Source organism: Macrotis lagotis, chromosome 1, assembly GCF_037893015.1.
Source record: "Macrotis lagotis isolate mMagLag1 chromosome 1, bilby.v1.9.chrom.fasta, whole genome shotgun sequence".
In the NCBI taxonomy this organism is placed as follows: Eukaryota; Metazoa; Chordata; class Mammalia; order Peramelemorphia; family Peramelidae; genus Macrotis; species Macrotis lagotis.
In genome coordinates, this window is record NC_133658.1 from 775,328,510 (window position 1) to 775,355,212 (window position 26,703).

The window sequence follows — 26,703 nt, forward strand, 5'->3', positions numbered from 1 at the left end:
TAATTTTTAAAGTTATAAATATTCTAAAATTCTTAATAATCACTTTTTGAAAAAATGTTCATTTAAAAGTGTCTAAAGACCAGCAAAAATCAAAACAGCCTGCTATCTTGGGAAGACTGGCCTATTAGGGTTTTTTTTTCAGTTTTTTTGTTCTTTTAGGTTTTTCTCCAAAGAAATTGTGGATTTTACATCACTTTAACATACCAATCTGACTATCTTCTTGCCTTTCTCCTCATCTCTACAGATGCATTTAGAAGGATAATGGCATGTGAATGTGAATGGTGTTCATGGGAAAAGAGAAATCTTTTGAGAATCTATTCCCAAGGAGGGACTAATGATTGGAAAGGAGGAAAGAAAATGTATTTTTTTTTTTCAGAATTTGGTACTGAATTCACAAGGTTCTTTTCAAATTAGAAGAGGAAACCTGGAGGAACAGGAGGAATAATGAATTTTCTTCAAGTAAATGAAACGATCAGCATAGAAAAAGAGTTAGACTTGGTCTTTTTGACCCAAGAATCTAGACTTAGGAATAAATAGAAATTGCATAGAGGCTGTGTGATGATCCATAAAAGGAAAATAGTACAAAGATAATTATCCCAAAACAGGCCCCAGGGCTGCCTGGAAAAGAGTAGGTAGTCAGAGATCTCTACTCATAAGGAGGAAGGGAGGTTCTCATTTGGAGACCTGGAGAGATTTCCTTTGAGGTTTAAATTCAACCAGGTGATTTCTAAGGTATCTTTAAACTCTGAAAATCTGTGCAATTCTGTGAATCTTGATAACTAACTTATCACAACTTAGAAATAAAGTTACATGTCTGAGAAACACACACACACACACACACACACACACATAAAGGGAAACCTTAAATATCTGAATTGGATTTTGTTCATTTCAAAAAAAAAATTACAGATAAACTTTTCAGCCCATGTAATATGTAAAGAATCATTTGGGGATATTTTTTTCCCCATAGGCTTTGAGGAGACTGAGATTTTAAGAGTTGTGAATTCCAAGTTTTCAGGTATAAAGTTCATTCCTGAGCATTTCTCAGTGTAGAGCAGCAAAGATGAGATAATGGGTAATTCCTAATTACTACATGAAAAAAATTTAGTGTTGTAAGCTGCATTTGATTTACTGAATAGGATTGTCAACTTTGTTTGTAAGTCTGTGTTAATACTTTTAAAATATGGTGCATTTATCATAGTCCCTAAGGTATTTGTAGTCTGTGTTTTCTAATCCTAGAGGTCTTCCAAAGAACTTTTTAATTTGAAATTCCTATATTGAGAATCATGTAACTTGAGCTTAGAAAGGCCTGTAGAGACCATCTAATCCAACCTCTTCATTTTGTAGTTAAAGAAACTGAGTCCCAGGGCAGTTTTATAACATCTCCAAGATCATATGGATAGTAATTCTCAGAGGCAAAATTTGAGTGCAGATCCTCAAATTCAAAGGACAATGATCATTTTACTGCTACTATAAAAGTAGCATATAATCTTTTAATGATTATTTTTTAATATTGTGTTTTTTCAAATAAATTTTATAATTTTACATGAAAGGCAATATGAATAGATGACCTCAGAACCAAGAAATACTGGTTATTTCCACCGCCACAGATACATAATTAGCTGTGTGTAAGTCAAAAATGGTCCCATTGTCAGCAATAGGAAAGACAGAATTAAATATATATTGAAGAAGACATTTATTTAAATTCAACAACCAATTATATGCTCAATAATAAGATAATAAACTCAATTTTGGACATGTTGAGACTGAAATATAGAAGGAGATTCTGATCTGGATCTTAGAAGAGAAAGAAGGCAGGGCTAAGTGTATTGAAGAGATGGCAATTGGAAGCCTTGGTAGTTGAGGTGATAGTTGTCATGGAAGCAAGTGCTCAAGGAAAGACTTTTGGGAACTAGAGCCATTGGGAAGTCAAAAGACAGAAAATATTCTAACTATTTGAATTCCATGGGTTTCAAACTGAATTTCTGCTCCTCATTCTCCTAAAATCTGCCCATCTTCCCAATTTCCCAATTTTTGTTGATACTTATTAGCATCCTTCCAGTGATCCAGACTTGAAACCTCAGACATTTTGTAGTCTTCTTTACTATACCATATAGGTTCATGCCCCCTCACTCCTGTTACTTAGATCATGGGTGCTTAACTTGGGATCTGTGGACTTTTTGAAATATATTTTGACAACTACATTTCAAAAAAAAGTTTCCTTTGTAATCCTATATATATTTTACTTTATTTTAAAATATTATTCTGTGGAACCAAGTCCATTAAGAACCTAGATTTTCTAATTGTCCCTATTGTCTTTAGTCTATCCACCTATCACAGTATTTTTTTTAGGTTTTTACAAGGCAAATGGGGTTAAGTGGCTTGCCCAAGGCCACACAGCTAGGTAATTATTAAGTGTCTGAGACCGGATTTGAACCCAGGTACTCCTGACTCCAAGGCCGGTGCTTTATGCACTGTGCCACCTAGCCGCCCCATCACAGTATTTTTAATTCGTGTTCTTAATGTGTAGGTCTCATGGTAGAAGTTACCCATAGCTTCCTGTTGCTTGCTTTAGGAGGAAATACCAAGTCCTTGGCCTGATGTTTAAAACTCATCACGGTTTGGTTGTCACATGCTTCCCTCCTTTGCCCAGCAAAAGAAACTATTTCCCAATTTCCCATGTTCTCCCACCTTCCCATATTGTGAATGGCATGTCCTCTGTACAACTGCTTGTTAAAAATCCTTCTTTTCCTTCAAGGTTGTGAATAACTTTCTTGGCATTAGAGATGTAAGGAGAGATTTAACACTCTCCCTGCTTTCCAGGTATTTTCAAATAATGGGGGAGAGAAGCAGTGTCAAATAAATAATTTATGATATAAGCTAGAAAGAGATAAATATAAAGAATGAACCAGAAGAAGGACCAGAAGGTTGAGGAGGGAGAATTCCCTTTAATCTAGGTGAGGGGAATCAGAAGCATTTCAAAAAGTGGAAGCCTTTCATCTAGGCGGTGAAAGAAAAGATAGATTTCAACAGAAGGGAAGGAGAAGAGAGAGAAAATTTATTCTAGGTATGCCCAAATGAGACAGTCTAGTTTAACTGGAACAAAAGCTGGAAAGATTAGATGGAACCAGATTGGAGAGAATCTTGACTATCCAACTGAAGAGTTTCTATTTTATTTGATAGGCATCTGAGTGCCATTGTAGATTTTTGAGAAAAGAATGGCATGAGAAAAGTGATCACTAAATATATTATGCAAATAGTCACTTTTAAGAAAATTAAAATCGGGTGGCTAGGTGGCACAGTGGATAAAGCACCAGCCCTGGAGTCAGGAGTACCTGGGTTCAAATCCGGTCTCAGACACTTAATAATTACCTAGCTGTGTGGCCTTGGGCAATTCACTTAACCCCATTTGCCTTGCAAAAAAAGCCTAAAAAATAATTAAAATCATGTGTCATTATTGACTTGTAAATTTTTCCTTCTGATCTTAATATCTTCCTCTACAGCAAACATGATGGCGTATTCAAACTCCACAGTTCTCTCTTTGGATACAGATAGCATTCTCCATTGCAGATAGCCCCCAATTTTTTTTTTAATTAAAGATTTTATTTTGAGTTTTACAGTTTTTCCCCAATCTTACTTCCCTCCCCCCCACAGAAAGCAGGTCTTTACATTGTTTCCATGTTGTACGTTGATCCAAATTGAGTGTGATGAGAGAGAAATCATACCATTAAAGAAGAAACAAAGTATAAGAGATAACAAGATCAGACAATAAGATAGCAGTTTGTTGTGTTTTTTTTCCCCTAAATTAAAGGGAATAGTTCTTGAACTTTGTGTTCAAACTCCATGGTTCTTTACCTGGATACAGATGGTATTCTCCATTGCAGACAGCCCAAAATTGTCCCTGATTATTACACTGATGAAATGAGCAAGTCCATTAAGGTTGATCATCGCCCTCATGTTGCTGTTAGGGCATACAATGTTCTTTTGGTTCTGCTCATCTGCATCAGTTCATGCAAATCCCTCCAGGCTTCTCTGAATTCCCATCCTTCCTGGTTTCTAATAGAGTAGTGCTCTATAATGTATATATACCATAATTTGTTCAGCCATTCCCCAATTGATGGACATTCACTCGATTTCCAATTCTTTATCAGCCCAAACAGGGCAGCTGCTATAAATATTTTTGTGCAAGTGATGTTTTTACCCCTTTTCGTGATCTCTTCAGGCTATAGACCCAGTGGTATGAACATTTTTATTGCCCTTTGGGTGTAATTCCAAATTGTTCTCCAGAAAGTTTGGATGATTGAACTCCTATAACTCTTAATAACCTTCTTTAATCTTTGAATTAATCACCCATATTTCCTAAAATATAGTGACACAGTCAAAGAACAGTCATTCTAGTGCTAATCATTCCTAGATGTTCTAACATTTTTTCCCTTCCTTTGACAGTTTCTTAACCTTTTAGTGATTTGCTACTTGAAGTGCTCATCTTCGTATCAGGACAAGAGCAGGACCAAATAGCCCCCATACTTGTTTAACTATAGGACTGATGGACTAACAACCGGCTAAAAAATGATATAGAAATAAGAAAATGTTCAAGCTGAAAAGGGAGACATTAAATGTTGACAAGAGAAACTAGCCATAGTGGGAGGCTTACTAGACTGGAGACAAAGGACCAAGATTTGTTGCCTGAGGAAGGTTGCTCAATTTCTCTGAGATTTAATTTCTTTGAAAAATGAAGCAGTATCTTCCTGTGATCCTATGAACCTTTGTCTACCCTGGCAAGGACCTACTGTATTCTGTTTAGAGAAGGCTCTGTTGGCAACAGCATTTGCTATTTCAAGGGGGGTTGGGAGGGATAGTCTTAGGGTGAGGGATAGGAATTATGCCAGCGAAATACTTTGCTTGACTTTTCAAAATATTGGAAAAAAATACATGAATAAATCTGATAGTACAAAGTGCTAAGATGAATTTCACAAGATACAGATGAAAAAGAAATTTTATTATTTTACTGTCAAACCTTCGTTTTATATTAGTTTCGAAGGGGGAATGTTGAAACAAAAGATTGTTGTCGTAATTCTGAAAAAGTTGAAAACTGCTGATTTAAAGACTTATCCTTCTGTATCCTTCCTTGACTTGTTTGAAGTCTGTCTTAATTTAGATGAGTCAAATGCAAACTTGAAGAACAGATTCAGTCTTGGATTCCAAGATATTAGAGTGAACATCAGTAGTAAGCTTCATTTCCAAAATATACTACAAGGTAGTTTATACAGTATAGTGAGCCTCTGCTAGGATTTGCTAGTAATTCTTGGCTAACTTGTTCCTATTTTTTGAAAATTATATAGCTCATTTAAATTGTTTGTCATTGTGACTTATGGAAATAGCTTTTATGTTTTAAAATTTTTTGTAAATTAGAAAAGTTATTATAGTTTTATAGATTTAGATAAGTATGTGTTTTTTTAATGACTGTTTTGATATCTGATATTTTAGATATTCCTAAAATTGTGTTAAATGGAGATAATAGTTCTTGTACTATCTATCTCATAGGATAATTGCAAGGACAAAACTTCATAAAAAATAAAAATCTATACAAATATAAGTAGTTGCTACTGTGGAGAAAATGTGTTGGATCCACCTTTTTATGTCTTTTTAAGACTAATGATGACAAAAGGTATTCAAATTTAGTTTTTCCAAGAGTTTAATTAAGAATCTTTCACTACCTCCACTCCCTTCTCTTGTCAGTTCTAGGATGTACAATATTTCACTTGAGCAAAATATCCAAATTCTTCCCCTTGATATTCAAGATTTTCCATCAGCTGTTCTAAGCACCTAGTATCATCTTTAACTTCTCCAGATTTAATCTTTTGTTGTAGTAGGGCATATGCCCTTGCCTTCCCCCATATTCTCTGTATACAAATCCTTCATTTCTATCGTGACCCAACTCCTCAAGACTAATTTCTAAGTATTCTCTTTAAAAAAATCTTCATATCTGCCTTGGAGTTTACAGCTACTCTAGTGTAGTTGCAGGAGTTCTTTGGGGACCCCCGTGTAGGTGAAGAAAGAAGGTTGAGCTGAAGGTAAACTAAATGAGAAATAGAAGAATTTAATTTGTCTTCAGAGCAAAGTAACTGCTTCAACTTTCATGGGAACTGCTGCTATAAATATTCTGTGGCTTAAGAAATTGCATGACTGAAGTCCTTATTGGGAGTAATAAATCTAAGTTAAATTTGGTCATTTATTGGTTTAATATGTGATGAAAACATTAATATTAACGTCAGAATAGATTTTCTGCTACATCATTAGCCTCTGTGTTGGAGGAGTTGAAATGTCCACGGTTGGAAGTTAAATAATGCAAAATTAATACTACTATTTGAAGTGATACAAAAACATTTGCACTACTGGCACCAATTCCTATTTCTTTGAATTTGCAACTAACTAAAGAATTTGGCCTTTTTCTTTTGATTGTGTTTTATGTTAGCAATGGCTAAGAAAGCTGTAGTAGAACCCATTTGAATTTTTTTCCCCTTTCCTGACTATCCGACGTTTTAGCTCCTCAAGTCTGTATAGCCCAACAAAAACTTGTCAAGGGCTGTAGAATTTGATATTTATTTATGACAGCAATGTAACCCATATTACCAAGGAGTATGATAACAAAATGTAATAATGCTGCGTGGATGGACTTTGTGGTCCTCATTGCAGCCTGCAGGTTGGACACACATGCTATCGTTTCTCACTTCTTTGAATTCCAGATCTTAAATGAATTTTTCTTGGATATTTTTCAAGGCACCAAATAATTTTGAAATTTCATTTTAGGTGATCAAGTGATGTGTGCACAGGGAATTTTGTATCCAAGAGAAGATCATGTTTTCTGCTGCTTTAGCTGCAATTCATTGATCTCAGTGTTTGTCTGTCTGTCTGTTATTACATACCTATCCCAGATGTGAATGATGTGCAGGATACCCTGCAGTCTCTACAGTGTTCTACTTCTTTGCATTCCCATAAGTTTTATTAAGTAATCATTTGTTAAAGAAAAAACCAATAACAAAAAACTTTTCTCTTAACCTGAACAAATGTCAAAGCAATTTATATACTTTTTTAAAGAAGTTATAAAGGAACATAATAAAAGGTCAAATATGCCAGAAGCTTCAGACCATATTTCTGTTGAATGTAGTATTCACAATTATTCTTAGGTTAAAAAATGGAAACTCAGGTGTTTGTATCGTAGAATCACAGAGCTGCCAAAAGTTGATTTGAAATAATAGATTTAGCTGACGTAAAAAAACTTTATTTCCAAATCATTCTGGATATTTAGCAAAAATATTTTGACAACTTTAGAGCATGAGCAGATGTTATATAATTGTTAATCAAACTACTATGATGAAGAAATAAGCCAGTCTGAGGCCAGATTTGAATGGTTAGAAGAAATAACATTGTCTATTTTTAAAAATTGTCAACAAAAACTTATCAGACAAACTATTTATAAAAATGTATTTTTAGAGCTTAGTGAGTGCCTCTAAATTTGGGGTTTTGGTTGACCAAACTAAACTTACTTGAGTAGGTCATTTACAAAAGGAATCTTCCATTTGCCATGTTACATCCAAAAATATACCCTTTCCCACAGCCTCACTCCTAGGGAAGAGAAGAATTATAGAAATACCTGCTGTTTTCAAAATCACTAATTTTTCACTTTGCTTGCCGTTTATATCTGATGTCAAATTCATATAGTCGTGTTATGTTTTACTATGATGAAAAATCTGAGAAGGAAAATAATTTAAATATGTATTTAATAAATAATCATAAGAGCAGGAAGAAAATTCGGTATATACAGAATAACCTAACTTCTTTGCTTCTTCCCTCATTAACCTTGAATATAGAGTGCAGTAGAATTATTTTGCACTTCCAGCCTTCTGCCATTCCCTTAAAAAATTATCCCTTCTAAAACATTTTTATCTAAACATCCTTAAAATGATGTCTTGTTTAGAAGAGGGGGTGAAAATCTCTTTAAACCAATTTGTTTAAGCCTGACATTTCATGCTTTATCATTATTCTATATGTTAAAGCCACCAAATAGGAAAGCTGTAAGAGTTTGGATGAAATGAAGGGTAAAAGAGTAAGAAGGAAAAGCGGTCACCTGATTTATATCTTCCCCTCTTTCCCTCCCCATCCCTTCCGGGCAAGACTAGTTAGATCTTGAGTCTGCATTGTAAGTAAGCTCATAATTCTTTACATTCCTGACTGAGGATTATAAATGAGAATCCAACCAAACAGTGAACAATAATGGTTTAGACTAGCGTTTTTGAAAGATAGATGCTGGAATAGTGTCATAGGCAGCTGCTTTATGGGCTTTTTGCCAAGAGAAAGAAAAGATGACATTCACATATGAGGATAATCAATTAAATTTAATTCAGTATAATTTGATTGATATAAATGAAATTCAAATCTGTCCCCCCTTTTTTCTTCTTCAGTTTTGTTAGATTTCAAAGCAAGATACTCTTGTGAGCCTTAATACTTTAAAAAAAACACATTTTAGATTTTTTTAATAGTTCAGATCTAGAATAACTAAGTCAGTCTTGGAATATAATTAGATAAACTATAAAAAAAAATTGATTCATGTTGAAATTGTAACTTTTTCTAAGGAACTAATGACTTATCTGTACATAATGTCCCAAATTAGAATACTGAGCTAAAAATAAATACTGTTTTAAGCTTTTGTTTTCCCAAAGGTAGTCAGAATAAATAGTTTGACATACTTTCAAAAAAGGGAAACAAGCAAGTTATAGGAACTTAAGCCAAAACTTAATCATGCCTCTGTTTTTGTATCTCAGAGGCCAAATAGTTCTTTCCATGTTTGCCTTTTCATACATAAAATGAATATTTTTAGCTTCTTTTCTTGTGTAATGATGCAAAAATGAGGCTTTTCCCATTTTACTCATAAATCTTGACTAATCTGAGAAACATTTGAGGTAGTAAAAGATCTCTTTTTCCTACAAGTTAAGTGGTGGATAGTCTTGAAAGCATTCAAAAGCCTAGAGTCAAATATCTATTGAGTGTCTGATGTTACATTTGAACTCAGCTCTTCCTAGCGTTCCTTTCCAGTGCCCGATCCACTCTATAATTAACTGCTTACTGTGGGTATAATTATTACCCCCCATTTTACAGATGAGAAGACTAAGGTGCTCTATGATTTGCCATGGTCACTCAGATAAGATGTATTGGAAGCAACATTTGAACCCCATTCACCTTGAGTCCAGATCTAGGGCTGGATTTACTCTATGCCATGGTGCCTTGGTTTACTTTTTAAGGAAGCACTGTATAAAACTAGTCCTATGCCATATATAGCCAAACTTTGTAAAAGCTGATGCTCATTATAGAGCAGTCAGGAAAATGTGTGACCCATAGAGTTGAAAGTCTTAGCACAAGTAGAAGAATCAGTCCCTACAAGGGTATTTTTTTTAATGTTTTAGTCATTGTTTAGGTGCATAATCTCTTGAATTCTTTCCTGTCATAAAAATCTACTGTTTCCTGATGATTAGCTCAGCTTTATTACCATAGCTAAATCCTCCCTGGAAAGGATTGTGTTTTCTGACCACTCTTACTGGATAATTTTTTTTTTTTTTCAGTTTTTAGTTTTCAGGGTTTTTTTGCAAGGCAAATGGGGTTAAGTGGCTTGCCCAAGGCCACACAGCTAGGTAATTATTAAGTGTCTGAGACCGGATCTGAACCCAGGTACTCCTGACTCCAGGGCTGGTGCTTTATCCACTGCACCACCTAGCTGCCCCTCCATCAAGATTCTTAAAAGTCCTCTGTTTCATTAAAGATGCATTCCCACCAACCATACCCCTCCTATAGCATTAAATTCAGTTTTGCTGGACAAGGTATTCTTGGTTATAAACTGATAATCTTGATTTTTCTTTGACCTGGAAGCTTGGGATTTTGTTAGTGATATAGCTGAGAATTTTCATTTTAGGGCCCTTTTCAATAGATTCTTTCTCTACTATTTGGTTTTTAGAGACATATGCAATTTTTATGATCCATTGAAATAAGACATCTAGATTTTTTGGTTTTGACTTGCTGGTTGTCCAATGATTCTTAAATTATCTCTCAATCTGATTTCCAGATCAATTGTTTTTGTTTTGATATGCTTCTGGTTTTTTATTTTTAGGGAGCTTGTTATTTGGGAAACATTCTTATTCCGTATTATTCAATTCTTTCTTTCAAAGCTCTCCTCTCTTTTTCAATTTTTTTCTTCTGGCACTATCATCTCATTTATAAAAATATCAGTTCTTTTTTTAAACTCTTGTTTCATCCCCTACCAGGAATACTTGTTATGTACCCAAGCTGTTTTTATTTTGTTTTGTTGAGGTTTTTATTGTAGTTTTTTTCAGAGTTTGTGTTTTGAGTACCTCTGTCAACTTTTTCTGATATATATTAATCTGATGTCAAACTTTGTTGCAGCTGGACTCTGCAGTAGGGGAACTGACTTGGCTGGTCATGCTGCTGCTTTCATAGGATATTTCCTAGGATATCATAGAACATATGATCTCAGACCTGGGGCTACAGACTTTCAGAGTTCTCAGAATGTTCTGATTCAGGGCGAAATCTGATCTCTTCACCCCTGGTCTGAGTTATGTTCCTAACCTGGGCTGGAATAGAAGAAACAAGCATGTTTGGTAATTTCAATAGCCTGACAGACTCTGCTTCTATGAAAAGCTAGCTATGAAGCTCTGGTGGACCAGAATGATAGGCCTGAAATCCTCTTTTTGGTCTGAGATTCCTGCTGTGATTCTTCCTCTTCAGGAGTCAGAAGGGGCCAGATGCTTAGAACCAAGATCTCACTCTTTTTCTGGGGTCCAAGTTGCATCCTTGAGACTAATACTTGAAGTCCATACTTGCAGCTTTCTCCTTGCTTGGTTCACAGCCTCCTAGACCTGTGATCATTCTTAAACCTAGTTCTTCCCCTGGGTATGCCCTGGATCTTTGACCCAGAACTGGGAAGTACATGACAGAGCCACCTGATGGAACCTGCTCTTACACTGTACACAACCCAGGACCAACCTCTGTGCGGCATCTGTTTGCCTTGCCCTGACCTGGAATGCTCCACAGAGATGGTCCAGAATGTCCACATACCTCTTTGTCTCCCTCTGTTGACTTGCCTTGAGAAAATGGCTCACTGTGATGTTTTCTAGGATCTCCCAATCAGGATTTGGTCTCATGTACTTTCTAGATGTGTGGAGGAATTGTGGGAGAAAGAAGGGAGTTTATCCTACTTCTTACTTCTCCACTATCTTAGCTCCCAAATCATATAACTTCTAAGAACCTCATGGAGATAATGCTACCTGCTTACCCTGTGGGCATATCTCATTGTGTGAGATCACGATGTCAGTCAAACCCCCAACAGTTGTAGAATTTCAGAGCAGTGGTGACCTTGGAGATTAGATTATTCAGTCCAGTCCCTCATTTCATAAATGAGAACATGAAGTACAAAATCTCCTTCGTATCATGTAATGCTATATCATATTCACTTGTTTTTTTAATATATGATGTATTTATTTATTTTTTTAGAATTTGCAAAGTGGGGGCGGCTAGGTGGCGCAGTGGATAGAGCACCGGCCCTGGAGTCAGGAGTCCCTGGGTTCAAATCCGGTCTCAGACACTTAATAATTACCTAGCTGTGTGGCCTTGGGCAAGCCACTTAACCTCGTTTGCCTTGCCAAAAAACCTAAAAAAAAAAAAAAAGAATTTTGCAAGGCAAACGGGGTTAAGTGGCTTGCCCAAGGCCACACAGCTAGGTAATTATTAAGTGTCTGAGACCGGATTTGAACCCAGGGACTCCTGACTCCAGGGCCGGTGCTCTATCCACTGCGCCACCTAGCCGCCCCCCATATGATGTATGTTTCAGATTTCCCAAGCTGTGGGTGGTGTTTTAGCAATATAATTTCTTTACTACACTGGAAACACAGTAATCATGCTAGCCAGTTAAAAACAACAACCAATTTTTAGATAAAATCCATTTTGAGTTGTTTGAATAATTGGAATGTTTTTAAAGAGGGTCTTAATGCATAGCAAAGCAAGAGTAATGATAATGAATGGATACTTTTTGCAAAATCTTTTAAGTATATTGTGTCAAATGAAAGTGTCCAATACCTTCTCAATTTGTGGAATTGGCAGGAACCTTGAAGATTAATTACCTGGTCTAACCTCTTCATTTTATTGATGAGAAAATCAAGCCTTGAGAAGCTAAATCATTTGTCACATGTTTGGTGCTAGTGGTCATCCTGAGATTAGACTTCTAGTCTCCTGATTACTTTGGCAGAGGTTTCTAACTATGCCATACTGATCCTCCAAATGCCTAAAGAAGAATTTCATATCATATTCAGGATGGGCAGAACAAAACAGTTCTGTCATTTGTTCAATGCTTGAAAGGGAAAAATATGCATCATGATTTCATTTTTTATTGTTATAAAGAGACATGAAAACATTTTAAAAGTTTTAAAAATCAACAGATGACTGGGAAGTAAAAGGAGTAGTTAATTTTTTAATAAATTCTCATGTTGAAATGGCAGGTAGGCAGTTCAATAGATAGAGCTGTAGTCAGAAACACATGAATTCAAATTTAATCTGATATGTAGTAGCTGTGTGACCTTGAGCAAGTCACTTAACCCTTGATTGCCTCTGTTTCCTTATCTGTAAAATGAGGATAATAACATCACATACCACAAAGGTTGTTATGAAGATCAAACAAGAAAATATTTTTAAAATGCTTAGCATAGTATCTGACACATCAGAACTATATAAATGTTAATTACTTTTGTTATTCTTGATGCTTAAAGATTTACTTAGGACTTTGATCTGTGAAGAATCAAATAGCTAGGGGCAGCTAGGTGGTACAGTGCATAGTGTACTGGCCCTGGAGTCAGGAGGACCTGAGTTCAAATGCCAACCTCAGATATTTAGTAATTACCTAGCTGCATGATCTTGGGCGAGTCACTTAACCCCATTGCCTTGCCAAAAAAAAAAAGAATCTGTTAACAAATATGTATCAAAAGTTGGTTCCAAGACCAATTCTTTATACTCTACACCAGCTTCTTAGTTTGTTTAAGAATTCGGTCTACTTAGATAGCAAAAATCCCAATTCTGTGTGTGTGTCTGTGTCAGTGTTGATATATGAATATGATAAATAAGTTTTCATTTTATTCATTTTACTTCAGCATATATTGATTCGATCAGAAAGGTGTTCCAAACATTGTAATAGGTTCTAGGGACGCGAAAGTTAAAAAAAAAAATAGTTCTTACCTTTAAGACTTACATTCTACTGAAATTATTCATATATATACATACATATATATATATATATATATATGTTTATTTTTGCAAAAATGAAAAATTGTACAGTCCCTGTCCTTGATAAACCATTAAACCATTTATTTCATTTAAATTAAAGCTCATTGACTTGGTTTAGAGACTAGGGTTAGGGTTAGTAGTCTCTTTCACTTTCAGTTATGAAGTATGTCTCAACTTTATATTCATATTAGTCCTTATACATTGATTTTAATGGGGGGAAGGGGAAAGGGAATGGTTTTTATTTTTTTAATCTTTCTTACAAATACTGTATTTGTTGATCAATGGACTGGTATTTTGTTCTTGCTTTTGTAGGAAATAGCTCTCCGGAGCCAATTACCAACAATGGAACAAGATGGTGGAACTCAGAATCCAGTATCCTCTCCTGGAATGAATCAGGAACTGAGAACAATGACGACAAATAGTTCTGATCCTTTTCTCAACAGGTTTGTAGGAATGGACACCAGCAAAAATTAGGAAAAGATCATGGTTTTAAGATCATTCTGCTTAGCACTTGCAATAGTCTATTTTGAACATTTGTGTATGCCAAAAACCACAGCTGGAAATGAATCTCTCCATAAATGGCAAGTCCACTAGAAGTTGAGGATTAAAAGCTGTCTCCTGTGAGAGGAAGTAAACTGTTCAGACTTGTAGAATGGATTCTTATTCAGAGTCAGAACATGTTTGCCTATGCCTAATCTGTTGACTAACAGTTATTTAAAATTACAGAATCATGAAAGGACATGTGAATACCTTTCTAAGTGATCAAATGAGCTGCATCCAAAGCCTAGGGAGGGCTGGATAGTTTGCTAGTATTTATTACAGAGATATTCAGCCTTTTAGCTTTCATTGTATTAGCTTTAGACATGATCCTATCCTCTAAGGATTGTAGTTCAAGGAGAGAAAATGTAGGAATTCGCTTTTTTTTCAAAAGGCTTTAAGACTAATGGCAGGACTTGGAAATCCCTTAGCTTAAGGATATTTTTTTTTTTTGCTTAGTTACCACAAATCTAGTGTTTCGGACAGATTACATAAATGCTCGTAAGTAGTACTCTTTTGGAATTAGACTGCAAGCTGAAACAGGTCAAGTTCTTTGCCTAGAAGGGCATTTTAAATCAAGATTTGACTAGAATCAATTCACCCTTCTAGGTTTAAAAACATCTGTGGAGTTTTGGATAACTGTTTGGTCTTTAAAGAAATATTTCTGGCACTTGGTCATTTGATCTGGTCTTTGTGATCTTGATTTTTCTTATAAATAGATTTAAACAATTGAGTTTTTTAAAGTGAGATTTTGATTTACTTTCTTAAAGATAAGGGTGCCCTCTCAGCTATTAACTTAGCACTAAAATAATTCACCTCACCTAGAAGACATAAATTGCTTGAAATTATTTATAGAATTTTCAGGGCACCAGCATTATCCATCTTTTCCGTTCTCATTAATGAATTTAGTTAAATTGTACATTACCTATGCCATTTATCACAGATGTAAAATGTGTATGCTTCTGTGTGAATGATACTTTCATTAGACTTGTTTTATTTTTTTCATATCCTTCTGCCCTCAGATTTAAACAAAAAGTTAAACCCATCACTTGCCAGTTTAACATCTTACCTAACAAAGATGTCTTCAACCTTGCCAGTTAATTTAGTGTATTAACCATAAGAAAATATTCCTAATTTGAACCCTAAGTTCATTGGGATAAGATAACCATAACAAAATAAAGGTGATATGATTTAAAAGGCTTCATTTCCATTAAAAGGAAAAATGGCAAATCCAGTGTGGTTTTTTTTTGATATTTTTATTTAAGGCAGTGGGGGGTTAAGTGACTTACCCAAGGCCACACAGCTAGGCAATTATTAAGTCTCTGAGGTCAGATTTGAACTCAGGTCCTCCTGATCCAGGGCTGGTGCTCTTATCTTCTAGTCACTCCTTGCTATTTGATTCTTGATAAATCATTTAAAGTCTTATTAAATCTTTAAGCATCAAGAATAACAGCAATAGTAATTGCTGCCCCGATCCAGTGTGATTTTATGGACTTTCTAAATTTTTTGGAAACTATCTTATTTTTATCATGCTTACTATAAGAGTTAAGCCCTAGATTAATTAATCAATTATTTATCACAAAAGCAACCACTTAATTTCTATAAAAATGAATTTATTCCTAGAACCAAATCAACTAATCTATATCATCCACCACAATTTAGGTTTCCATAGTCTCCATATTGTAAAAGAAAGAAATTCATTATTATGGCACCATAAAAATAATCTCTCCATAAATACATATATTATATGTATAATATACATATATGAAATAATCTATATAGCTAATCCTTTCCTTAAGTGACTGTAATATTTTCAGTATATCTTCAACAGTTTATGTTCTAGAAGTTGTAAGTAATGGATTTGGATCATTATAGCTAGAAAGACTCAGAAAAAAGCATATGATATATAGTGGAAAGGGTTAGAGAGCATTAGAGTGAGAAGATGAGTAGATTTGCATACCAGGTCTAATATTAATTATGTGTATAGATGAATAAAGAAATAGACTACAGTGAACCCCAGTCCAGGTTCTGAGTGAAGAAAAAGGCCAGAGGGAGGGACTTAGGGATGTCACTAATCACCTTGAGTGAGAAGTAGTAGAGTGCTAAGAGGTGAAGATTGGTTTAGACAGTTCTCTGAGCTATATGTCAGATGGTGCCATAAATCCCTAGTTAGCTTGAATATATGAATACACTCTTTGAGGAGGTTGACAGGCAGTATAAGCTTTGAAGGAGAAAATAAGACATATTGGAGAAGAGGAAGGGAGAGTCAGGAACTGATGAGGTTTGAGTGCATTGTAGAATAGGATGTTTAAATGCATAGAGGTGAAAAAGGACATGATGGGAGAAGGGGAATAGCTAATAATCCTGTTTGACTCAAATGTATAAAGAGTATATGAAGGGAAGTCATGTCAAAAAAAGTTGTACAGGTCTCTGTCTATTAGAGTGAGATTAGAAGGCATGATATGACAAGCTAAGGAATTTGTATTTTTTATGAAGGCAGTAAGGACAGTTAGGGTTTCCGAACCTGAGAGTGCTGTGTGTTCAGAGCATTTTTTAGGAAGAGAATTTTGGCAGCTGTTTAAAAGATATATTGGAGAGAGGACTAAGACTGGCTTTATAGAGAGTAGCAGGAAGCTTTGGCATTAGGTGAAAGGGGTTGAGGACCAGAATCTGACAGTTTGAGTGAAGAATATAGAGAAAAGTGAATACTGTAAAGGAAAATTGACAAGAAATAACAATGGGTTCCTGGATGTGAACAGTGAAGAGTAGGAAGACTAAAGATGGTCCCAGGGTTTGAAACCTTGATACTTGGCAATAGGAAGTAGTTGGTTTGATCTTTTTAAGAGAACAAATTAAAAACTTCAAGCTAGAGAGTATTTTTTTAAAATTGTATTCGGTTCATTTCATTAACAAAAAATACAGAACTAGGGAGGATGGAAAAATTTTGTGGTGATGACAGCAAGTTTAAAGAACTTCGTTTCTTATTCTGAACTGTAAGCCTAAGAATTCTGGGCATTTCTTCACAATGCTTGGAATAAGTTTTTTTCAAAAGCTTGTATATTGACAAAACATTAGGCTAGACAGTCTTTAAACACTTGCCCAAACTGCTTCATTATATGTAGAGTTGAATTCAAGGGTTCATTTTATTTTACTAGATCTGTTTGAGAACATGAATGTCACTAAATCTGGCAAGGAAAAACTTTTGCCTGAGACTTAATTCTTAAAACAACGTAAGTTGTTTATAAGAAGAAAGTCTCCATTCAGTGAGGGGTCCAAGGGGATTAAAAAATGAGTATGGTTGAATGAAAGACTGTAGAAAATATTTTAGAGCTGTGTTTTTTCATCTGAGTAGTACTTCAAGTTAGGCTCTTGAAAAAAGTTTAGAAGGGGTTTGTGTGTGTGTGTGTGTGTGTTTGTGTGTTTACTCTTCTAAACTGATTGGCTGCTTATCCATCTAGTGGTGAGAAAGGTAAGGGTTCCATATTTTTTCAGAGACAATTAAAAGAAATATCCATTAACATTGGTCCATAGACTTTTTCTTCAGCACAATTTAAAATTGACAAACTACTTTCAGACACAGCTTTTATAGGCCAATTGGACTTAGTTGCTACTTGTTTACTTAATAGCACTGTTTATAGAGGTAGTGTTCTCCTTTTGTTTATTGTATCTTTATATACTTTTTTCAAAACTTGTAAATTTAGCCTAAAGAAAATCTCTTTCTTTGTCTATGTTTTTCTTAAAGGAATATTCAAAGGGATTTTTCCAGCCTATATTTTTGAAGCTTCTTTCTTCTGTTTAAAACGAAAAGATACAATAACTCCCAACAAGAGATTTAGCTGCCCAACTTCTTATCATTTCACCCAAAGGTAGCATGAGTGACTCATTTGTTTTGGCCTCCTCCACGAAGGAATGATGGCTCTTTATTTAGTGTTTTTTCTTTGGCCTGAATTCTGCACAAGAGTTATTGAGCACTTAGCATAAGTCTGGTGCAGGCCTGTAACTCCTACCACCTGCACCCCAGTGTGCTACTGCTCAACCCTCACTCCCACCCCCAGAGAATCAAGACTGATGTCGGCTGGCTGTAGTAAGGCCAGGTCGTATGGCTGAGAAACTTAATCGAGTGGTCTGTGTGCAAAGACTGGTGTTGGCATTCCATATATTAATGTAAAAAAAAATAAATAAACTCTTTTCCTGCTGCCCCTGAACCCAAAGTTTGACCAAGGGAATTGGGGAGGGGGGCACGGGGAGGAATGGGGAGTGCCTTTCATTTTGTTGGTAACTTCAATCGAGATCCTTTGTCTACTTCACTTCACCACCCATTGCTTACATCTGGATCTGAAGGACACATATTTCTGAAGTTGCTAACCAGATTTTCTCTAACCCTTTTAGAATAATGGTCATTAAGCTGGCTTCTGTTTTAAACCCATCTCAAATATTCTTATTTACAGTGGCACCTATCACTCACGAGATGAGAGTACAGACAGTGGGCTGAGCATGAGCAGCTATAGTGTACCCAGAACCCCAGATGACTTCCTGAACAGTGTTGATGAAATGGATACAGGTGGGTTTTTTGATCATTCAGTAAATGGCACCTTAAAAAAAAAACACATATGTATCTTATTTTTGCTCATTCCTGTAGCTATACTAGGTACTGGGTATACAAAAACTAAAAAGAAATTATCCCTGGGAAATTTCTAATGCCCAGAAAAGTAAATTCAAAATAAGTATATTGTTATTTCAGGGGAGGGGCACTAATAACTAGGAAAATGAGGGAAGAACTCTTGGAGATGGAACTTGAATTGATCCTTGACAAAAGAAAGGATTGTAAATAGATAGCAACTATAATGAGTTATACAGCCCTTCCTTCCTTCTCTCACCATTGGTCAGAATATTGGATGAAGAGGATCTGATGAAGTAGATTAGAAGAACTGGAAGCTGCCAGTGATTGCAGCTTCTTAGAAGAATTGAGTGTTTAAGGAGAAAAGAAAAAAAAGTACTTGCTTCCTAGCAGGAAAGACAAAGAGGATCCTCATTTAGGTATCTTGTTTTTCTGAAGGTGGATTATTAGATCATTTCTTTTTTAGCTTTTATATACTGGTGTCTAGTACAGTGCTTTGGAACTTGACTTTGTAGAGCTCACCTGGTGGCCCTGTCATTAACTTTTTATTAGCATCTTTGACAGAGGGTAACTCAAGCTGGTCTGTTCTGCCAGTTGAATGTTTGGCGGATGGTGTTGTCTCTAAAGTTTGCTTAGTCCTGACTCCAGGATTTTGTTCATGTTGGTCTTCTGCACATGGAATGACCTTCCCTCTTGACTCTGCTGATTGATTCAAAGGATATTTTGAGTTCCAACTTGGCCCTGCCTTCTCTGCAGAGCTTCCTTGGTAACCAGTCTACATGTTTCTTCCTTTTTCCTAGTTTTTAGCACTTGCTTTCTGTAACACTAATTTTGACACTTAAACTACACTGGTTTCTTGGAATATTATTTAAATATTCTGTGACCTGTCTTTCCTGCCACATTATGAGGTTCTTTTTCCTATCACTCCCTTCCTGCTGCTGGTGCCTAGCAAATATTACGTACTCAACAAATTATCTATTGGTTAATGAATGCCTATTAAATATAAAATGAACTTCAGGGAGTACTCATAGATTTTGGTTTTAATTAATAATTTCCATTGAGGAAGAGGTTGTATTCCTTTTTTCCCTAATATTTTATTTATTTATTTTTCCAACTACATGTGCAGTTGTTTCTTTTTTTTTTTTTGCATTTTTTGCATTTTTCTTACTTACCTCCCTCTTGCCCTCCCCAACATAAATCTATATTCATCATGTTTTGGTTTGTTTTGGTTTTGGGTTTTTTGTTTGGTTGGTTGGTTTTTGCAAGGCAAATAGGGTTGGGTGGCTTGCCCAAGGCCACACAGCTAGGTAATTATTAAGTGTCTCAGGCCGGATTTGAACTCAGGTACTCCTGACTCCAGAGCCGGTGCTCTATCCACTGCGCGACCTAACCACTCCCATATTCATCATGTTTTGAAATAGAGGGGAAAAAAACATAATACATAAGATAATTTTTAAAAACTGAAGATTTTAAACTTTGGTCTGCATTTAAACTCCACAGTTCCTTCTCTGGATAGGAACGGTCTTTTCTATCACCAGTCTTTTAGGATTGTCTTTGATTCCTGTGCTGCTGAAATGAACAAGTCCATCATAATTGATCATCAGTCAGTGTTGCTGTTAGTGTGTACAATGTTCTTCTAGTTCTGTTCACTTGACTCAGCCTTAGTTCATGCAAGTCTTTCCCAGGCTATTCTGAAATCCATACCTCATGATTTCTTATAGAACAATAATTCTCCAGAAAGGTTGGACCAATTCACAACTCTACCAACAGCGCATTTGTGTCCTATTTTTCCTACATCCCCTCCAACATTGATCATTTTCCTTTTTAGTCATATTGACCAATTTGATGAGAGAAGTTGTTTTGATTTACATTTTTCTGATCAGTAATGTTATGGAGCATTTTTTTCTTATGACTGTAGATAGCTTTAATTTCTTCATTTGAGACTTTCATATCTTTTGACCATTTATCTATTGGAGAATAAATCTGACTCAGTTCTCCATATTTTAGAAATGAGCCCTTTATCAGAAACACTAGCTATAAAAATGTTTCCTAACTTATTGCCTTCCTTTCGATCTTGGTTGCATTGGTTTTATTTGTGCAAAAACTTTTCAGTTTAATGGAACAAAATTATTCATTTTGCATTTTATAATGTTCTCTTCTTTGATCACAAACTGTTCCTCTTTCCATAGATCTGACAGGTTAAACTATTCCTGGTTCTCCTAAGTGACTTATGATGCCACCTTTTATGTCTAAATTCTGTATGAAGAGGGTGACTTTCAATGACCTATTAACAAATTTAGAATACCAAATTGGAAGGTGAACTTAAGAGTTGCTTTCTGCATATATTTGTTTGAAATTTTCCAATAAGCATATAACTAACCTTGATGAAAGTAAGGTTTTTTTGGTACAGCTTGACTACTTCTTTGTTATTGTTGTCTCTAATAGGTGATAGTATCAGCCAAAGCAACATACCCTCACAGCAAAACCGTTTCCCAGACTACCTTGAAGCCATTCCAGGGACAAACGTGGACCTTGGGACACTGGAAGGAGATGGAATGAACATAGAAGGAGAAGAACTGATGCCAAGTCTTCAGGAAGCTCTGAGTTCTGACATCCTTAATGACATGGAATCTGTTCTGGCTGCCACCAAGCTAGATAAAGAGAGCTTTCTGACATGGTTATAGAAGCCTCAGGGAGACTGAATTCTACATCTGTGAAGGATCTAAGGAAATAAGACATTTGCATCTTAATTTTCAAAATTAGCCGCTGTGGCAGACTTTTGGCATACTTAGAACTGAACCAACATCCAGCAAGATTCTTTCATCCCAATATTTTGCTCTTCCTTGTCCATTGCTGCTGTTATATATTGCTGACCTCTTTTACAGTTGGCTCTGAAGAATCAACAACTTTTGTTTTGATCTTTATTTCTATTGCTGTTGCAACTACTGTTCATTTTGGGGGTTGGGAAAAATGAGCCTGTTTGGCTGATGAATACCATTCCTTTTGCCCAATTATGTGTTCACCTATCATTTTAGCTAAGTGCTCTGACTTGTGAGTTAAATGCTACATGTCACAGCTTGTAGTTTATTCAAGTAGTTGTCTCTTCAGCTGCCTGTGGCAAGTGGAAAAACATGACTTACTGGTCTGACAAGCCAAAAACGATGTATCTGATCAAAAGAACTCAACACTGACGAGGAGGAGGTGCAGGCCAAACCAAGAGGGAGATTGTGTCGGATATTCAGTGTTTTCCACCGTTGGCTCTGTCATAAGTTACATAGTGCCCTGGATTTTACTTTATGGTATTAAAAGGCATGAGACAATTTCTTTTAAAAACACATGAATTATTGCCACATACTCTAGCCTAATTTTTGTTGTCAGAAATGAGACAATTTATCATAGAAGTGAACATAGTAGTTAATAGTTTGGGAGGGTTATTGTAGCTTTCTTTATGGTGAAATCTACATTTCCTGGTTTCATAGTCTTATTTAAATCTTGATTGTCTGCCCTTTTTTATACATATATTATATATACTTACAATATGTTTATGTTAGACTGATAGTTGAATATATAGTTTTATATGTTTTCCCTTTAACTTTTCAGTTTATTTTTTAAAAGGTAGTTTTGAATGTATCCATTTAGAATACACGACCAGTGGCTTATTTTTCATGCCTATTACTAAAATGTGTAGTTTAAATCTGTTTTGAGGGCAGTCCAAAGGTATGTAGCAGGGGGAGGGGAGTGTTCCAGAAGGAGATCCTGCACTCTGTGGGCACAAAAAAAAAATACAAATTGATCAATTTGAGAGGAATGAACAAAAAGAATGTGTTTTCCCCCCCCTTTAAGCTCCACATTGTCTCCTCAGAAATCTTAGTGAAATCAACAAGGAAAATAACATTCACAACAGAAGAAGGCTTTAGTAATAATTTTTCCTTACTCTTATAAGACAGTGTTAGAAAGAAAGCCTCTTGCAATTAATTCAAGAAACATTTGTTTGTGGAACCACCCAAAACATGCAGAGAGCTCTGGGGGGGGCAGGAGGGGGGATCTTTAAGTTTGGATTGTAAAAGATCCTCACCTCACAGTGCTTTACCAGACTGGCCTAACATAATGCAAGAACCTCTGTGCCGGAAAATCTGCCCTAGATAGAATGTAGAAGACTATAAGGCTATGTGTTAACTGGCAAAGGGATCAGGTAATTAATTCAGTGCATTTTGATAGATGAATTGAGCACAGCGATAGAGAGAGAGAGAGAGAGAGAGAGAGAGAGAGATGAATATATCTTTATTTTAAAAGGAAGAGATGTTAGGCTATGTTATCTGCAAGAGTAATGACAGTTCCAAAGAGTATTTTTTTTATGAACAAAATGAGCAATGAATCAACTCTTCAGTATAAGCTATGAAGTAATTTTTTTGTTTATCATTTATAGAGATACCAGCAAGCACCTCTATAATAAAGGGTCTGTCAATGTTTCCATGATAAATCCTTATTTTCAAGGGTTTTATGACTTAGCCATTAAGAGAAAAAAAATCCTGGCTGAAGCTTGGTTTGAAAAGTCTTGGCTCAAAGGATATGTATTTTTTTTTTAATTATGCATTCTGAGTAGTTTGGCCCTTGGACTTAGAGGAGTGCAAAAGTGAAAGCAAGAAGTTTTATGTTAGAAAATGTCAGTGCTCCAAAAACTCAATCACTGTGTTGTATATAATGATTTCCAGGTTGATGGTTCATAGTAGTTGACTTTAGGAATTTTTATTAAGCAAAAAAGCAGTGGAGAAATTGAGTATGGGGCAAATCCCTATGTAAGTGTGCTAATCTTTTAGAACAATAGAATACTATTTAGAATGCACAATATAGTATGTAGATGGTACAAAATGTTTTTTTAACGTGCAGAAGATCAAAGCTACTCCGAAGGAGAACAAAAATTCTGTTCTGCCAATGTCACAAATTAATGTTTCCTCTTCAGTGGTAGCACATAAACTTGAGGGGGGGAGGGGATCTTTTAATGTTAATGGGACCTTGATAGAGATTTTAGGATTGTTGTTTTTTCCTTCCTTTCCATAAAGACTACCCTGACTTGCCTCTTGGTCATTTAAAAGAATATTATTCACATTTAAGTAATTTGATGTGAAACCACAAAAACAAGAATATCTAGATCTTAAAATTTCCCTTCTACTTTAATTTGCCTATAGCTTCTCAGCACACATCACTGAATACTGAAGTCAGATGTCTAGTGTGCTAGAGTGAGAAAAAGGTTTCTTTCTTTCTTGGAGTTCAAGTCACATCTGTGATGTTGCTTTCAATATTTTATTTTTCCTATATAATTTTTAAAAACTGCTTAAAACTTATTGGTAGATTGGGGATAGTGTTGATATGGGTTCTGACCTTAACTGGGTATTCTTGAATTGTTTTTAACACTAAACCAATTTTGTAATCCTTAGGTTCATCAGCCTTTGAATATGTGTTCTTTTCACATAGGCAGAAAAAATTCTTCCAAGCTGTTTGTCCGCTTAATGGTCCACATTACCTTGGTTTTTCTGATCACCATTAAAATGTTGATAAAGTAGATTTTTTAAAATAAAAGCATAAATACTTTTTTTTAAAGAAACCTTGATTGATTAAAGCAATAATATTTTAATCAGAGAAATGAGTGGTCTTACATACATGTTCAGCATTTAATGTCTGCATTGTGTACTGAACTCTGGCAGGCAAACTGGGAAATATCAGTCAGTTAATTAAATGACAAAGAGATCATACCTATCAGTGTTGGAGCTTAAGCAATACAAAAAGGGGAGACAATTTCAATATGATTAACAGTTACATAGCTTTTGCACATCTTGAAAATGAGTACTCAGATGAATTTCACTTTGTAAGCATGTTTTTATAAGAATAGTGGGTGTGCCTATCTAAGCAAAATTTTTCTGTATCTTGAAAAAAGTACTCTCCACATTTTAAATGTTTTATATTAGAGAATTAAATGAACACTTGTCAAATATATATATATAGTACAAATGTTACATTTTTGTTTTAGATATAAGAGCATGCCAGTATGTTAGGTACCTACTATACTGTTACATTATTTTTCCTTATGTAATACTTTTTCATTTGTTTATGTGGTATAAATATATACTTTATGCTTAAACTCACCTTCGTTGTTTTTAACAGTTAGTAATATTTAAAGTTGTTTGGATTTTTTAGGTATAGATAGCATTTTAATTTTTAAGCCCAGTTATGGTGTTTTTGTTTTGTTGTTTTCTAAGCCTCTGTACTCACTTAGCTGCCTGGGCGGTCATGGGCGCTGTCACTCGTAACACACGGCATTATCGCTGGTCATGTTCCCTGAGGACTCGCTATGCATAACAACACACATAACAACACAGCTCCAAGAACACTGGAAAGAATGTAATTATACCTTCTGTGACGGCCTGCAGTTTTATTTCCCCAATCTGTCCTCCTGGTGCCTTGGAATTTCTTCACACTTACGTTAGTGAATACCTCATTTTGGCAGATTCTAGGCTTCAAATGTCTGTCGCAGGTTTATTAATAAAGACATTCCAGAAATTAAATGGCAGGTCTAGAGCTTTGAATTGAAAGTGTATTTGGTTGATGTTGTTGCAGTTAACTCACTTATCTATGTATGCATGTGTGGGTGCGTGCACATCTCTATATCTCTTTGTATTTTATTTTGAATTCACAAATATGAGAGCCATCATTATTCTCAGTATGAGAAACTTCTGGTGTGGAAGTTCCCTCCATCGATGCAAAGGTCAACTAGTCTTTGTCTTCATGTCTGGATCCTAGGGTGCTTCCTGAGATTATATAGGGGATAAGTGAGCCCAGGGTTCCAAAGCTAGAATGGGTCAGAGGCCCCATGGAAACTTAGGTCTTCCTGTATAACACTCCTGCTTGCCTCTGCCCATTTGGATGCTTAATATATTTTGGTTATTGGTCAGTTGTGTTCAACCCTTCATGACCTTTTTTGGGATTTTCTTGGTGAAGATACTGAAGTGGTTTGGTATTTCCTTCTCCAGCTCACTTTACAGAAGCGGAAACTGAGGCAAAGTTAAATGACTTTGGGTCACACAGCTACTGGTAAGTATCTGAGGCCAGAGTTAAACTCAGAAATATGAATCTTCCTAACTCCAGACCCTGGCTCTTCTTTACTGCACCATCTACCTGCCCTCTGCTTAATAAATCAGCTTCAGTTTGGTGTTGAATTGTGTGGGGGGGGATTAATAGTCATTAAATACCATTTGTCAGCGGCACCAAGTGTTTAATGATTGGAACCTACCCTTACAGTTGCTTAAATACAAAGACATCAAATGTAAACATGAGGCATGTTTTATGAGTGTTTTGAGACTATGGGGGGGGGGGTAGGTAGCACTGGTCCTGAGTTCAAATCAGGCTTCAGACACTAATTACCTAGCTGTGTGACTTTGGGCAAGTCATTTAACCCCATTGCCTTGCCCCCCTCCAAAAAAAAAACTACATTTATTTGGGAGGAAATTTCAGGACAGTAATGTTCAGGATGGAAGAGTAGAGTTGGGACAAGGAGAATATAGCCCATGTCTTAAGAGGTAAACTCAACATCATTACATCCTGTGCCTTTACTTTGGTTCTTTTTTTATCATCCCTGCCTACTTACAACATCTCTGATTTCTAAGGTATAGTATTTGGAGCCTGTAAGTTGGATTGCATTTTTATCTCTATTTTACTCTTATTAAGCCAATAATAATTGTCATATTAGCAACTATCTAGGTCTATTTTAAAGTTGCAAAACAACCTACAAATGTCTCATTTTATCTTCACAACAATCTTATATGGTAGGGCTATTGGCATCTCCATTTTACAAATGAGGAAACTGAGTGTAAGAGAAGTTAAATGGCAAGTCACAATCCCATTGCCTTGCAAAGTCCTCCCCCCAAAAAATAATAGCAACTGTTGGGCAGCTAGGTGGATAGAGCACTGGCCCTGGAGTCAGGAGGACCTGTGTTCAAATTCTGCCTCAGACACTTAATTTTTACTAGCTGTGTGACCTTGGACAGGTCACTTAACCCCATTGCTTTGCAAAAGCCAAAACTATAATAATAAGAGAAGTTAGAAGTTACTGAAAGAACGTGTTCTATTTTAATATGGGAAAGAATTTTTTCTATAACAACTGTGAAAATGGTATGGGTTGCCTTAGGGTCAAGATAGTTGCATTCTTTTGAATTGTA

At 35.7% G+C, this 26,703-nt stretch overlaps 1 protein-coding gene across 2 annotated transcripts in view; it reads left to right on the forward strand.

Moving 5' to 3' along the window:
• The window catches only part of YAP1 (Yes1 associated transcriptional regulator), a 166,226-nt gene extending 141,173 nt beyond the window's left edge, over positions 1-25,053 (forward strand). For both annotated transcript variants that reach the window (XM_074216553.1, XM_074216554.1), the window contains 3 exons: positions 13,651-13,781; positions 18,324-18,436; positions 20,939-25,053. In XM_074216553.1, coding sequence (XP_074072654.1) covers positions 13,651-13,781; positions 18,324-18,436; positions 20,939-21,177 — 483 coding nt within the window. In that variant the 3' untranslated portion in view covers positions 21,178-25,053. The remainder of the gene's footprint in view (positions 1-13,650; positions 13,782-18,323; positions 18,437-20,938) is intronic.
• Positions 25,054-26,703: the final 1,650 nt, after the last annotated feature.